The sequence below is a fragment of the Molossus molossus genome, unplaced genomic scaffold (genome assembly GCF_014108415.1).
Source record: "Molossus molossus isolate mMolMol1 unplaced genomic scaffold, mMolMol1.p scaffold_m16_p_12, whole genome shotgun sequence".
NCBI lineage: Eukaryota > Metazoa > Chordata > Mammalia > Chiroptera > Molossidae > Molossus > Molossus molossus.
Window position 1 is genome coordinate 39,199,355 of NW_023425347.1, and position 16,045 is coordinate 39,215,399.

General features: G+C 38.1%; 1 protein-coding gene across 2 annotated transcripts in view; it reads left to right on the plus strand.

Moving 5' to 3' along the window:
* TTLL7 (tubulin tyrosine ligase like 7) overlaps positions 1-16,045 on the plus strand; it is a 136,010-nt gene that overhangs the window by 80,391 nt on the left and 39,574 nt on the right. For both annotated transcript variants that reach the window (XM_036256038.1, XM_036256037.1), the window contains exons 11-15: positions 279-426; positions 509-582; positions 1,900-2,035; positions 9,245-9,331; positions 14,689-14,887. In XM_036256038.1, the coding sequence (XP_036111931.1) occupies positions 279-426; positions 509-582; positions 1,900-2,035; positions 9,245-9,331; positions 14,689-14,887 (644 nt within the window). The remainder of the gene's footprint in view (positions 1-278; positions 427-508; positions 583-1,899; positions 2,036-9,244; positions 9,332-14,688; positions 14,888-16,045) is intronic.

The following is a 16,045-nucleotide window of genomic DNA, read 5'->3' on the forward strand; positions in this document are numbered from 1 at the left end:
TAGATGAGGAAAAGACTCAGCAGGTAATTGACCTAAGATTGTATAGCTAAAAAGTTGTTATACTGTTTTCATTTTATATCATTTCCTTCAGAACTTCTTTTTACTATAGGGAGACCCTTACTTGATGGATGATTAGATGAATATAATGTAGGTGAATATATAATTGAATAAATGTTGATTCCTATCTTCACTGTCTCTTTTTCTGCTAATTCTCCCCTTGGGGATAAGATCAGAGCTTATTTGAATTCTACAATATGGTCTTGTGTTTTACATTTTAGGACCAGTGATAAAAGGAGAAACCTGGCCAAACAAAAAGCTGAGGCTCAAAGGAGGCTTTATGGTCAAAATTCAATGAAAAGGCTCTTACCAGGTTCCTCAGACTGGGAACAGCAGAGACATCAGTTGGAGAGGCGGAAGGAAGAGTTGGTATGAAACTTTTAACACACCCACATTTTGAATTATATAATACATTTGTCAGGTTTTATTTGCAAAATTTTTTTATTTTTAGAAAGAGAGACTCGCTCAAGTACGAAAGCAGATCTCTAAAGAAGAACATGAAAATCGACATATGGGGAATTACAGGTGAGTGTACCTCCTCTTCATACAGATGGTACAAGGAACGTGTCAAAACAATTAATCTACATTTTTGACCCCTTAGGCTTGTTTTAAGCACTGTTTATTTTATTTTGAGAGGATGAAAGGGTAGTAGTCAGCAAGTAAATGGTTCAGATTTGGGAGACCGCTGCTAGCCAGCGTCGAGGATGGTTATGTGAGGTCTTTAAAATTTTTTGATATTATCCCATGACCTTATTTAGTTATAATGTGGTATTTTGAGAAAGTCAGGTTTCACATCTGGTTACTATATTTTGTTTTAAACTCTAATGTATCAGGAACTAGGCAAATAGTGAAAATGTTTGAAGGAGCCAGGTTTGAGACAACAGAAAGAGTGTGGGCTCTGCTGACCTGGAACCCCTCCAAGGTATCAGGATAAAAGGGGTCTCCCTAAGCTCGTGTGTTCTTAGAAAGCTGTCCCTCCTCCCAAGCTTTGGCACTGACTCAGCAGAATTAGGAGGGTTTGGGGGTAGGGCTTCCTGCACTCATGGTAAGCCATTCTTTCTTAGCAGTAGTGATGACCGCGCACGTCTCGTCACCTGCTCTTCCCAACGCTCTCCACCACAGAGGCACGTTCCACCGCCCCAAGAGATCACCAAGCTGATCTCCACATGCTTGCATTCTTCAGTAACCACACTAAATCCCAAACTCCCAAATTATCCCTCATCCCCTGAACTTTCTCCCATAAAGTTCTGTATTTCTTCAGTACGCCCAAATGTAATGATTTTCCAACCACCTACCTCCAACCAAACCCTTGTACTGTATCATCTGGAGTTGCATTAAGGTACTTCTCTAGATAAACTTTAATTTGTGTTTAATGACAGATGAAAATGTGTGGATTTTTCATAACTGTATTCATCTTTATTTCTAGCACCCAGTAAAGGCGGAATAGATGGTCAAGGATTATCTGTGTAGTTGACCTTAATTCTTACACTATAATAGCTTCTTTTTTAATTGAATTAACTGGAGTGACATTAGTTCACAAAATCATACAGGTTTCAAATGTACAACTCAACCAAACCTCATCTGCTCACTGCATTGTGTGCCCATAGTCCCAAGCAGTCTCTTTCCATCTCCATTTTCTCCCCCTTTGCCCACCTCCCCCTGCCCCCACCTCCTTCCCTCTGGCTGTCACCACACTGCTCTGTGTCTCTGTGTGTTATGTATCTTCTTCCGCTTAACCCCCTTACCTCCATTCATCCGGGTCCCAGCCCCTTTCCCCTCTGACCACTGTCTGTCCGTGAATAGCTTCTTTTAAACAAGTTGGTTTATCTGATTTTTTTGTAGACGAATTTATCCTCCTGAAGATAAAGCTCTACTTGAAAAGTATGAAAATCTGTTGGCTGCTGCCTTCCAGACCTTTCTTTCAGGAAGAGCAGCTTCTTTCCAGCGAGAGCTGAACAATCCCTTGAAAAGGATGAAGGTAAAGGAATTAGTGTTTATAAAGAGAAAAATAATTAAGCCAAATAATATGCCTTTAAAAACAACCTGCTTCAGTCCCGCGTATAGAAACATTTTACAGCGAAGATGTACTTGCTCCCATGTTCACAGTTGGTAACATTTCATAACCAACCAAGCGGTTTCAAAAATAAGATGTTGTCTGACAAGAAAAATTATGCAATGGAGAATGTTTATATTGTATGTTGTAATATCAATCTATCGTAATAAACATGTCTTTTAACAAATGTGTTTGTTAAATTTACCAGGTGGTTTGTGATGCTCTCATTATTTTGTACTGTAACTAACATGATTCAGTATTTTTTTCCTGGTACTGCACTGACCTGGTATATGAGCAGTGATAAAAACACACCCGCATACCCGAAAACATTCTCCCCCACCCCCACAGTAATCGGTTTACCTTACTGAAGGTCTATCGGTTATCCTTTGCAGCATAATAAAGCACTTCATTTATTTGCTCGTTATTCTGCACTCTTCGCTGGGTTCACCTCAGTAGTTCTTTCTGCTTGTCTTGCTTGGAGTGAATCAAGTATGATTCCCTGCTTTTATCTGAAGGTCCGCGGGGGCTGGATACATAAGACGGCTTCACTCACATGCTGGAGCCTCAGGTGAGAGCTGTAACATCTGGGGAGCTGGCTGGGTGTCTCTGTCTCTCTGCATGGTCTCTCAGCAGGGCAGCCAGATCTCTCAATATGGTAGTTTGGGTTCCAAAAGGGAGAATTGTAAGAAGACAAGCCCAGTGTGCAAGTGCCAATCAAGCCTCTGCTTACATCATGCTTACTAATGTCCCATTGGGCAAATAATTTTCCGTGGACCTATTAAAACTGTTTGGACTTTATATTACTTGACATCTCCCCACAATGATATTTCCCCAATGTCTTGGATACCCTGTTATATTGAGTGATTCAAAAATCATGATAAATATGGTCTTTTCACTCAGATTTCACAACAGAAGGTTATAAAGCCACTTTCAAGCTGGCTAGACTTAAGAGACAAGCAGAAGGAACATTGTATACCCTGAATGTTCTTTTCCTCCAGATTTCCCTCTTTTGATACATGCAAATATTTTACTATTAGAGTTATGTTCTGTGGCCCGTTTCCTTTTCTTGATCCAGAAAGTGAGACACCTTTCTTCATTTTGCTTCACCTTTTCTACAATGTTAGTTCTCTCTCCTGTGGATACAAAATCTTTTCCATCTTCTCATTACTGTTCTTCTCTTCCACCCCTACTTTTTCTAGTAGAAAACCTAGGTGTTTGGGAGCCAGATAGACCTAGGGTCAGTATCCAGTTCCCCAAAGTGTTAGTTTTGTAACCTTAGGCTAAACTATTTGATCAATAGTTTTCTTGTCACTAAAATAATAGTAGTAAAACTACTTGTCAGGTTGGTTGTGAAAATAAAATTGAGGTTAAATAAAATAGTCTATTAAAGTACTTGGTGCATAATAGGCTTCAAGCCTTATTTCCCTTTCTCCCTCTATTCTTCAAAATCTAGTTTGAATGTTACCACTTTGTCTGCCTTTGGGCCTATGAGCCTATTTTTATACACGTATTACACTTTCTTTACTATTGTTGCTTTGTAGTAAGTATTGAAATTATGTGGTGTATGCCCTCAATTTGTTCTTTGTCTAACTTTTTTGGCCTTTCTAGGTTCTTTTACATTTCAATATAAATTTTAGAAACCTCTTGAGAATCTTTTAAAAAAAAGGCTGTTGGGATTTTAATTGGGACTGTGAGGAATCTGTAAAACAATTTCTGGGAATTAACAATATCGCATCCCTGATCCACTAATATGGCATAGCTCTGCATTTATTGGCGTCTTTAATTACTCAGCTATGTTGGTACTTTTTGCTGTATGGTTCTTGCACATCTTTCATTAAATTTATTAAGTATTTGATTTTTTGATACTATTGCCAATAAACAGTTTTTAAATTTTTTCATGTTTTGATTATATTTGTACATTGCCTTTAGATCTAGTAATTTTTGTATATTGTATCTTTATTAACTGCCATTCCAAATTTTTTTCTGATTTTCATTTTGGTTATTGAAAAGTTTGTTGCTTAATTTCCATACAATAACATTTTGTAGTTTTATTTTTGTTAGGAATTTCTGGTTTAATTCATTGGGGTTAGAAAACATCCTGATTTTAGCCTTGTAAAATGAATTGAGACTTGCTTTATGTCTCAATATAGCGCTTATCTTACCTTAGCAAATGTATCAAGTCTGCTTGGAAATAATGTGTATACTCCCAGTGTTTGTTGTAGAGATTTATACATGTAATTTAAATAAATTTGTTCAACTATTCTATATCCTTTTATATTTTTTGGCCTACTTGATGTAGCAATTACCTAAAGAGATTTGTGGATTTAGTTCTGTCAGTTTTTGTGTCACATGCTTTGAAATTATTACGGTGTCTTCTTAATGAATTCACCTTTTTAATTTTATTATTATTAAGTGTTTATCTTTCTCTTGGGTAACATCTTTGTTTTAAATTTTACTTTTATGAGTGATAGAGACACACTAGTTCCTTTCTTATGGGTACTCTTTGAATGGCATATCTTTTCCATCTATCCACTTACTTTCAACTCATCTGTGTTTTTATATTTGTAACACGTGTGGTAAATCACATATAATTAGGCCATATTTGTTAAAATCCAGGCTATATATCTTTAAGTCATTTTACACAATTACTGTTGTAGTTGGGTTTATGTCTGCCTTTTGCTATTTTTTCCTCTCTTTATACCATGTGTATATTATTATTATTTTTGCTTCCTTTCTTTTTTTTTTGAAAAGTCAATTTTTTAATTATATTATGTTATCTTCACTATTGGCTTTTAGTTATATTTGCAACATAATATGGGTTTTAAAAAAGAAATTATAATATTCATCCTTAACTCATAATAGTCTACTGTGAATTAATATTTTACCACTTTACAGACAATATAGGAACCCTAACAATTTAATTTTATTTGGTGCCTCTCTCTAGTCTTCATGCTGTTATCATATATATAACTTTTATATATGTTATAGTCTTTAAAATACATTGTTATTGTTTTCTAAGCACTAAGTGGTCTTTAATATTTTTCTAAATAGCCTTTCATATTTACCCACATATGTATTCTTTCTTGTGTTTTTCATTTCATCTTGCAGATTCATTCTTCTGATAGGTCATCTTTCCTGCAGTTTGAATAAACTTTCTCTAGTATTTCATATTCCTTTTAGCATGAATTCTCTCAGGTTTCTTTCTTTCTTTTCTTTTTTTAACTTATATTGTCTTTTACTTTGTCTTCATTTTAAATAGTTTAACTGTGTATGGAATTCTATCTTGGCGGGCTTTTTTTTTCTCTCTTTCCCCCCAGCACTTTTAACGATGCCATCTCTTTGTCTTCTGGTTTCTATTCAGAATTTAGTCATTATTATTTTTGTTTTTCCTCTGGATGTAATATGCCTTTTGTCCTGACTGTTTTTTCTTTTATTTTCAGCATTTTGACTTTGATGTGTCTATGTGTGATTTTCTTTTTGTTTATCCTGCTTGTGGTTTTTCTCAAATTCTTGAAGACATGAGTTAGTATCTTTCATTGGTTTTGAAATTTTTATTGTTGTTTCATTAGATATTTCTGCTGTAGTTTATATATTGTCTCTTTTATGGGACTCTAGTTTCACATATATGAAGTCACTGGACAGCATCACATATATCTTTGATGCCCTATTCTGTTTCACGTTTTTTTCTCTCTTTCTGTGTTTCAGTTTGGATAATTTTCATTGCCATATCTTTGCTGTGTCTAGACTGCCATTCCACCTACCCAATCACTTCTTGATTCTAGATTATATTAGTCAACTCATGAATATCTATTTGATTTTTTAAATTTCCATTTATCTGGTAAAATTTTGATCTTTCATTCATTTTGTACCCCTTTTCATTGTTCTTCCTATAACATGTATGTAATTATTTAAAAATCCTTGTCTGTTAATTTTCATATTTAGATTATGAACTCACTCTTATTGATTTTTTTTATTTTTTTATTATGGGTCTCATTTCTTTTTTGTTGTTGTTATTTTGAATTCCTATAATTTTTATTTGTTTGACAGACATTTATAAAAGAATCATAAAGACTGAACTGACATTCTCCAAAAGAAGGCGTATCTTTCTTCTTACAGAGTGCTAGAGTGGGGGGCTAATTACTCTGAGCCAAAGAAAAGTGAAAGAAAAGCAAAAATCAACAAGTGGTACTATATCAAACTTAAAAGCTTCTGCATAGCAAAAAAAAACAAAAAATTAAAAGGCAACCTACAGAATGGGAGAATATTTTTGCAAACCATATCTAGAATAAGGAGTTAATAGCCAAATATATAAAGAATTCATATAACTCAATAACAAAAATCAAAACCCATCTGATTAAAAAATGGAAAGAGGAACTCCATGGAAATTTTTTCGAAGAAGACATCCATATGGCCAACAGATACTTAAAAGATGTTCCACTTGCCCTGGCCAATTTGGCTCAGCGGTTAGAGCATTGGCCCATGGACCAGAGAGACCCAGGTTTGGTTCCCGCTAGGGGCACATACCTCGGTTGCAGTTTGTCCCCGGCCCTGGTTGGGGTCCTGTGGGTGGCAACCAGTCGATGTGTCTCTCTCACATCGATGTTTCTCTCTCTCTCTTCCTCCCTCTCTGTCTCCCGCTTTATCTGAAGATAAATGCAAAAATGCCCTCGTGTGAGGATAAAAAAAAAATTCTCCACTTCACTAATCATCAAGGAAATGTGAATCAAAACCACACTTTACACCTGTTAGAATGACTATTTTCAAAAAGACAAGAGTAACAAGTATTGGAAGGATGTGGGAAAAAGGGAATTCTTGCACACTCATGGTGGAAATGTAAATTGGTTCAGCCACTGTGGAAATCAACAACCTAAGTGCCTGTCAATGGATGAATGGATATAGATGATGTGGTATATACATGCAATGAAATATTATTCTATGATGAGAAGACAGGAAATTCCAACATTTGTGACAACATGGATGGACCTTGAGGACATTATGCTAAGCAAGATAAGTTGAACAGAGAAAGACAAATACTGTATGATATCACTTATATGTGGAATTTTAAAAAGCCAAGTAAATACAGTAAAATTGTGGTTACCACAGGCTGTCTGGTGGGGTGAGGGACTAGGAGAGGTGTTATTTAAGGGTATAAACTTGCAACTAGTAATAAATGTCCTAGAGATTTAATGCACAGTATAGTTAATATAGACAATGATATTTATTATAATCATACACTCAAGGAGACTAGACCTTAATTATTCCAACCACAAATAAAAGATAATTATGGGATTTGATAGAGGTGTTAACTATTGCTACAATGGCAATATTACAACATATAAATGTATCAGATCAATACTTTGTATACCCTAAATTTACACAATGTTATATGTCAAATATATTTCAATTAAAAATAAAATTAAAATAAGGAAGGTTGAACTGGGTCCAAGCTGGGTTGTAGTAGTTTTAGTTTACCTCTGGTTTCAAGTGCCTTAAGGGTGACATCTACTCAGTGTTTATGACAGACCTCATTCTCTAGTGGTATCTAAGAACTGAAAGACTCCAGAGAAGTACTTCTGGCTTTCCATCCATGCCTCCATCCTCCTCCATCACCTCATACTCAAAGTGCTGTCAGACCCAGCAGGCGAAGAGAACCAGCTCTGTGGGGTTACACTAGCCTACATGACCATAGATATCTCCATTGGATTCTTTATCCAAGCAGAATCTCTCTGCCTAGTCTAGACCTGATCTTTGTTTATCTGTGCCCAGACATGACAAATGATCGCAATGTGGAAAGTGGTCACTCATCTTTGCCAACCTAGGAAGAACTTTTCTCTCTTTGGTATTGAGTTCCTTTAGACTACTTTTTATCCACAGATTTCCAATGTCTTAAAAATATGATTAATTAGTTTATTTGTCTTTTTCTAACAGTTATGATGAAAGTATTGTCTGTTATGATCTTCTTTCTCCTAAACAAAAGTAGAACTCTATGCTCTTTCTTTCTTTTTTTTTTTTTAATCCTCACCCTAGGACATTTTCCCATTTTTTGTTCAGATAGAGTAGGAAGGAGAGAGAGAGAGAAACATCAACGTGAAAGGGACACATCAAGTGGTTGCCACCCGCACGACCCAACCAGGGCTGGGGAAAAACTGCAACCGAGGTATGTGCCCTGAGCCGGAACCGAACCCGGGTCTCTTTGGAGCACAGGCCAATGCTCCAACCACTGAACCAAACCAGCCAGGGCTCTATGCATTTCTTTTTAAATTTCTTGTGCTGTGGAATTCATTGTAAGATTATTATTGAATAAAACTTTATAGCAAGAACATTTTGGTATTTTAATATCTAAACTTTCTTTGATTGGTATGAAGAGTAACTTACTTTACAAATTTCCGTTGCATAGTGAGATTTCTAGTTTCTTCAAAACTGGAATAGTCAATGCAGCCATTGATTATTCTTTTGGTATAGTTATGATACTCCCATTGCTCTGGTTTGAACATTCATTTGGGTGTTATGTTTTTGTAAATTTTCCCTTTTACTTCAAGATGACTGTAGAAGAGGATATGAGAAAGTATTATGCCAGTAGAATGAAAATATTGTATAAACTTCTAAAGATACTCTTATGCTATAGTTGAAGTTTTGAAAGTTTCATTAAATTGTACCCTTTAAACAAATACTAACATTAGATTGCTAACTATTAGATTAGGCCAGTCGTAGTTTTCCGTCTGAAGTTGTAATATTATTTTGCTGTGATCAATATGGAAATGATTGATGAAACTGCGGTCTGGAAAATCAGAGTGACTTCTAGAAATTTCAAAGTGTCTAATAGGCTAATTCATTGAATTAATTTACTGTCGGATTTTAATAGTGTACTAAAACATAAAGATACATTTGTTTATGATAATACATAATTTTCAGCAATGTATTGTTTATATTGTCACTATTATATTCCCTATTAGATTTTAGTGAAAACATATTTTTAAGATTTTGTCTTGACCCTTTGTTACCCATTTGGTTTGAGCAATCTTCATTAAATAATTTTAGGAATCCTTGTTGTACACTATCTTATGGAGGTTAACAAACTTAGAAGAATTCTAGAGTCCATTGGTGATCACAGTTTTAATTAAATATCTTTTTAAGGAGGAAGATATTTTGGATCTTCTGGAACAATGTGAAATTGATGACGAAAAGTTAATGGGCAAAACTGCCAGGACTCGGGGACCAAAGGTGCAGTACCTCTACCTTTCTTAATATCCAAGTAGATGCTACCAAGTACAGTTCTTTTTCCCTTTGTAGTTATCACTATAGGAATGACTGATGCCACTTTCAAGGAACTGTATGGGCTATATGTGCTGTACAATAGAGTTGGTTTTCTTACACTTAGAAGTTCTGCTTCTTAGCTATGTTACTTTCCCTCACTTTTTGGATTCTTTCCAGTGAAATCCTGATGAGTCAGGATCAAGAGGGACCTAGAACTAATACCCTTATTCTATACTCAGTGTTAAGTTTTCCTCATTTCTCTATAATTATCAGAGAAATGTAGCATTATAAATAAGGCAAATCATGACTCTAGAGATCTTTGTCAGGAGCCCCATATTTTATTGACCCAGCAACATTGAACTTGTGTTCATTAAAATAGACAGAGTATCTAGGATGAAGAGAAGGCTGCCCTGCAGGTGGAAATGAGCAGGTGTTTGCATTACCTTTGTCTGCTCTGTGATGATGATATTTATATTATCTCTGGTTATATGTCAAAAAGTCTTTGCTAATAAAATAGGGTTGAGATGAATTTGTGAAATCTTGGAAACTTTTTCGTTGTGCTCTTTTTACTTTACGTTTCAGCAATCCTAAGCTGTCTCTGTGTCCTTACACACATCATGCTCTGTCGCCCTTTCATGCTTTTTCTGTGCCTCTTGAATCCTTGGCTGGTTTTTTTTTTTTTTAATGTTTTATTGATTTTTTAGAGAGAGAGGAAGAGAGAGAGATAGAAACATGGATGTGAGAGAGAAACATCAGTCGGCTGCCTCCTGCATGCCCCTACCAGGAATTGAGCCCTCAACCCAGGCGGGCATGTGCCCTGACCAGGAATTGAACCTGGACCTCTCAGTCCCTGGGACGATGTTGAATCCACTGAGCCACACCGACTGGGCATCTCTACCTGTTTTTTTTGTTTTTGTTTTTTAATTTTTATTGTTGAATGCATTACAGTTGTTCCTCATTTTTCCCCCATTGACCTCCTCCTCCCCACTCCCGCCCCCCTCCTGTCTTTTCCCACACTGTTGTCTGTGTCCATTGGTTATGCATATATGCATATAAGTTCTTTGGTTTATTTCTTCCCAACCCCCCAAACCTCCCTTTCCTTTGAGGTTTGTCAGTCTAGCAACCAATTTGTTCTTCTTAATCCCTTCACCTTTTTCACCCATTCCTCCAACCCCCCTTCCATCTGGCAACCAATAAAATGTTCTCTGTATCTATGAGAATGTTTCTGTTCTGCCTGTTTATTTTGTTTGTAGATTCCATTGTCGGTAGATATGTATTCATTGCCATTTTGTTTGTTCATATATTTTATCTTTTTCTTCAAAAAGACCCTTCAACATTTCATATAATAACAGTTTGGTGGTGACGAACTCCTTTAACTCTTTCTTGTCTGGGAAACTATTTATATGGCCATCGATTCTAAATGACAGCTTTGCAGGATAGAGTAATCTTGGTTGTAGGTTTTTGCTTTTCATCACTCTGAATATTTCTTGCCACTCCCTTCTGACCTGCAAAGTTTCTTTTGAGAAATCAGCTGACAGTCTTATGGGAACTCCCTTGTAGGTAACTAACTGCTTTTCTCTTGCTGCTTTTAAGATTCTCTCTTTGTCTTGAACCTTTTGCATTTTGATGATGGTGTGTCTTGGTGTGGGCCTGTTGGGGTTGATTTTGTTTGGGACTCTCTGTGCTTCCTGGACTTGTATGTCTGTTTCCTTCACCAAGTTAGGGAAGTTTTCTGCCATTATTGTTTCAAATAGGTTTTCAGTTTCTTGTTTTCTCTCTTCTCCTTCTGGCACCCCCAAGATGCGAATGTTGGCACGCTTGAAGTTGTCTGAGAGGCTCCTTACACTATCCTTATTTTTTTTGATTCTGTTTTCTTTTTGCTGTTCTAACTGGGTGTTTTTTGCTTCCTTAGATTTCAAATCGATGGTTTGCATCTTGGCTTTACCTACACTACTATTGAATCTGTGTAAATTATTCTTTATTTCAGTTAGTGCCTCCTTCATTTCTGACAGATCCTTTTTTATGCTCTTGAGGCCCTCACTAAATTCGCTGAGGTTCTCACTAAGTTCATTGAACATCTTTATAAGCAGTATTTTGAACTCAGCATCTGTTAGGTTGCGTATCTCCATTTTGCTTAGTTCTTTTCCTGGAGATATTTTCTGTTCTTTCATTTGGGACCTGTTTCTTTGTCTCCTCCTTTTGGCTTCCTCTCCGTGTTTGTTTCTGTGTATTACTTAATGGGAGGTATGGCACTAGCTGAGACCAGATGCTGCTCATTTGAAATAATTTAGAAAAACCTGAAGCAGGATCCAAGACAGAACAATCCTATGGTTAAACAAGTGGCAACAACTTGGGTGGGCCTGAAAGTTGGGTGGGGCAGGGCCTCAGGGAATCACCAGGGTGGGGCAACCAGTTTAAGCCAGGTTGCTGGAGTCCCAGATATGGGGCTATCTGCTGCCCCAGGGAAGGGCTCACCAAAGGAACAAAGGCCTCTGACAGCATGTTTGTCTGGGAGAAAGCCCCCTCTCTAGCCCTTGCTCCAATGCCAAACAGCTCAGTTCTTCCCTGTATGTCTCTGGTGCCCCTTGAGCTGCCTCCCCTCCAAGTTTAGAGGGAATGAGTCTGATAAGTCCGTGCACGGGCCCTTTAAGAGGAGCTGTCTGGGGCTCCAGCCACCTCAGCCTCCCTGAGCCTTAGTTCTCACTGGTTTTTCCAGCCAGAAGTTATGGGGACTTCTCTTCCTGGCACTGGAATCCTGAGCGGGGCACCTGGTGTGGGTCGGGAACCCCTCAGTCCTCAGGGAGACGAGGTGTTCTCCTGATTTTTATCCACCACACTTGAGTGTGGGACCAGCCTGTCCACCTCCACCCCTCCTACCAGTCTCGATGTGGCTCCTTCTTTAATTCAGTAGTTGTAGGACTGCCATTCAGCTTGATTTCAGGTGGTTTTGAATGATGGTTGTTCTATAGTTTAGTTGTAACTTTGATGTGGTTGTGGGAGGACACAATACCGTGTTTATCTACGCCGCCATCTTGACCAGAAGTCTCCCTGCCTGTTTTTTAAAATGTCTTGTTCATTGCTTAATTGATATGAGGCCCGCTCCTCATCCAGCTGAAATGTTGCTGCCTTGTGAAATCTCCTTCAATCCCCTAGTTAGATCTTCCTTCTTCTCCTTCTCCCGTTGTACCACAAATAACACCTTTATAGAGCAGTTGTGACAAATAATTGCTTGCCTGTTTGCCTTAATATAAGCTCCTAAGTTCCTTTAAGGTAGAAAGTATATTTTTACCTTTACATCTCTCACACCTAGCACAGCATCTGGAACTTAGTAGTTCTCAAAGTCTTTTAGTTAAATCCATTAAATGTGTCTACAAGGATCTCATTGGCTGAATGAGCAGTAGGTGAACCAAAAACCTTGGTAGATTGTGGCAAGTACTATAATAAAGGAAGTGAAAGTGCTGCAGCAGCATAGACGAGAAAGGGATTGGTGGGCTGCAGATGACTTCATCAACACCGTTTGAACTGGGTCTCTAACGATGAGCAGCTCTATAAACATTTAAGATGGGTGGAAGGACATTCGGGATAGAGCGGACATTAAAGGCAATGGCATGGAGTTGTGCCATAGGGTGTTAGAGAAACACGAAGAATTTAGTATGACTCCAGTGGGAGATTTTTGGAGAGTACAATGGTGCATGATGAACCCTGTGAAAGATCTGATGGAGACCAGAGATCTTGAATGTCAGGCACTATTGTTCTGAATTATAGCCTCTGTATCAAAGAATTGTGGAAGATGTTGCTAATTCCTTTGGAACAAACATATTTTAGAGTATCTGTGGAAGTGAATACCTTCATGAGTCATTGCTTCACTTGGGAAAACATCGGGACGTTCCTGAGCTTCGTATATTAATTATTGCAGTTCAGCAAGGCAGACGTGAGACGAGCTGGGGGCACAGTATCACAAAGCTCATGGCAGAATGGCCAGTGCAGAGGCCCTGCTTTGGCTTACTGAGTATTCCAGGTCCTTCATGAAGTGCGTTTCTTCTCTTTACCTTTCGTCCTATACTCTTACATGACAGGATATACCTTATTTCAGTGACATCCCATGGTAACCAGGGATTTCATTATTGTGTATGCTAACATCAAAACATCTTTGTTTGATTGATCAGAGTACCAGAAACTTGCATACAACTGTGGGAACTTCTCCCAGCAGGAATAAGAGGCATATGGTGTGTATAATAAATAGTCTCTTAAAATGACTAAGTTCCAAAACTGTCTTGTTCTTGGTTGTACACATTCTTTCTGAAGTGAAGCCGTCCCGCCTCCATTATCATATTCTTTCAGCTGACATTAGAAACACATTGATCAGGCGGTTCAGAGACAAGAGGTTCTAATGGAGCTGTTGGAACACAATAGCATGGCTTTGAGTATTTACAGATTTACCCTTCTGCATGGCACTGATCCTCTGAACAATTCATGTCATATTGATTTGACATTATATCACTTTTGTTTTTTTAAAATATAGCATGGGCGTTGAAAAGCAGTGTCATCCATTATGGCCAGATCCTCTGTGTCATAGTTAGGAATCTGCCGAGAAAGGACATACATTGTTCATAACCAATTTGGAAAATGGATAATTAACTAAAATTTTTTATTTGTGAAAATGTTCACAGTGAATTAGACATGTAAGAAATACCTTGCTGCTTTTTGCACATTATCTGAGTGAATAGGCTCATAGGCTTCTGTTTTAAGATGTGGCCCTTCTATACTTGTAGTGGTTCATCTTACTTTACTAGTTCTGGGTTATCTGGCTGCTGCTTTCTTACTCTTTTTGTCCCTCTGCCCCTCCTTCCCTTCTTCACCCCTCCCCCTCTCTCTCACAGGCATGTGCGCGCACACACTTTTATTGAGTGACTCTGAACTTTAATGATACAAAACAGGCACAGCCCTGAGTCTTGATGAGTAATGAGTAACCTCTCCGCATGGAATGAAGAAAAGTTGATTATGTTTCTGATTTTTATCTCCATTTTCCTTTATTTTGTTTTTGTTGTTATTGTTGTTTGTGATAATCTGGTCCTTTATTTGAGTCGTGTAGAAACAGCATTTTCCTCATTGTGACTGAACTGTCATTTAAGAAAGAGTATTTGGCAGAAACAGAGACATTAGTGAGTTGGCCTGTAGGCTAATAGCAGTTCTGTAGCAATAGCACTCTGAGGGGTTTCCAGGTGTCAGTGAAAAGGAAAAAACATAAGCAGGAAATTGAAAATAGTAACTAATCATGTTAATGAGAAAAAACTCTGACAAAGTCACCCCCTTTCTGTGTTTAGCCTCTCTGCTCCATGCCCGAGAGCACGGAGATCACGAAAAGACAGAAGTACTGCAGCAGCGACAGCAGCTATGAGAGCAGCAGCAGCTCCTCAGAGTGGGATGAAGACGAGAAGGAAGAGTACCAAACTAAGAAAAGAGAAAAGCAAGTTACTTATAACCTTAGACAGTCCAACCACTACAAACTAATTCAGCCAGCCAGTAAGTCAATTTCTTCTAATTCAGTTGTTATCTGAAGAGTTATGGAACTGAAACTCTGGAACTCAATAAAAGGACCTCGGGCCAAATCAGCTCTTGTTGTGTGTGAGACCTGGATTCTATCCCACGCCCTTCCCTAGCCAGACCCGGGCACATCCTGCAATCCCCGTTAGGGTCTGCAAGTAGAAGACGGAAGGGTTGAGCTAATATAGTTCATTGTTCTATATTTCAAAGTTTTTGTGAAGCCCCAGACTTTTGCATGGATTTATCCAATGTGACACATGGCCGATCTCCAGATTGCCTTCTCTCTGAAGCCAGTCTATCTTCTCGTTCCCTTTCCTGCTCTCCCGACCCCTCTGCCACTCACGCTGCTGTGTGTTCTTGCCTGCTTTTAAACATGTGCATCTCCCTAAGTATTTGGCTTGCGTGCATCTGTGATCCACACAGCTATGAATTACTTTCCTCTCATTTTCATCATGGGTAAGCACTGACGTCTGGGCTTTGGGTGTATTCAGGAGATTAACCAAGCAGCTTCTCTGTCTCCTTCCTTTTCAGCTTCCTGTTTTCTTTCTTCCATTATTTCTTTTCACATTTTCTCTTCCATTCTCCTGTCTTTTATTCCTTCTTTCATCCCTAATGTGGTTCTTCTTTCCTCCCCTCGTGTCCAGTGCAGCATCCCTGTCCGCCAGGCTCCATCAGATACACCTTCCTGGCGCTGCCTGCAATGCAGGACTTGTTCTTAACTCCCATCTCTCACATCTGTTGGCCTTGTCCTTCATTATTCCAGCACCGCACTGAAGGGACTGGTTCGATCATGCAGTAAACACGATTGTGTTGATCTCCAACACAGATTGAGTCTGTGTTGATCTCCAACAATGGTTTACTATGTTAGCTTCCCTGATAATGTGTGTATTTTAAACCAGGCCTTCCATACTTATGGCAAATTGCATGAGGAATGCAGAACTAATAGATGAAGATTGTCATTGTCTTTCATTTGCTTCCAGATTATTCCATAAAGATACAAGCTCATGTTCTGTCTTTGAGGGTTTATGTGTTTGGAGGGGAAATAATATTGTATTATGTTTTATTGCATTTGTTTATTTACTCATTTAAGATATGTTTACTGAGTGCCTGTTCAGAGTTTGTGGCTATTTTATCAAT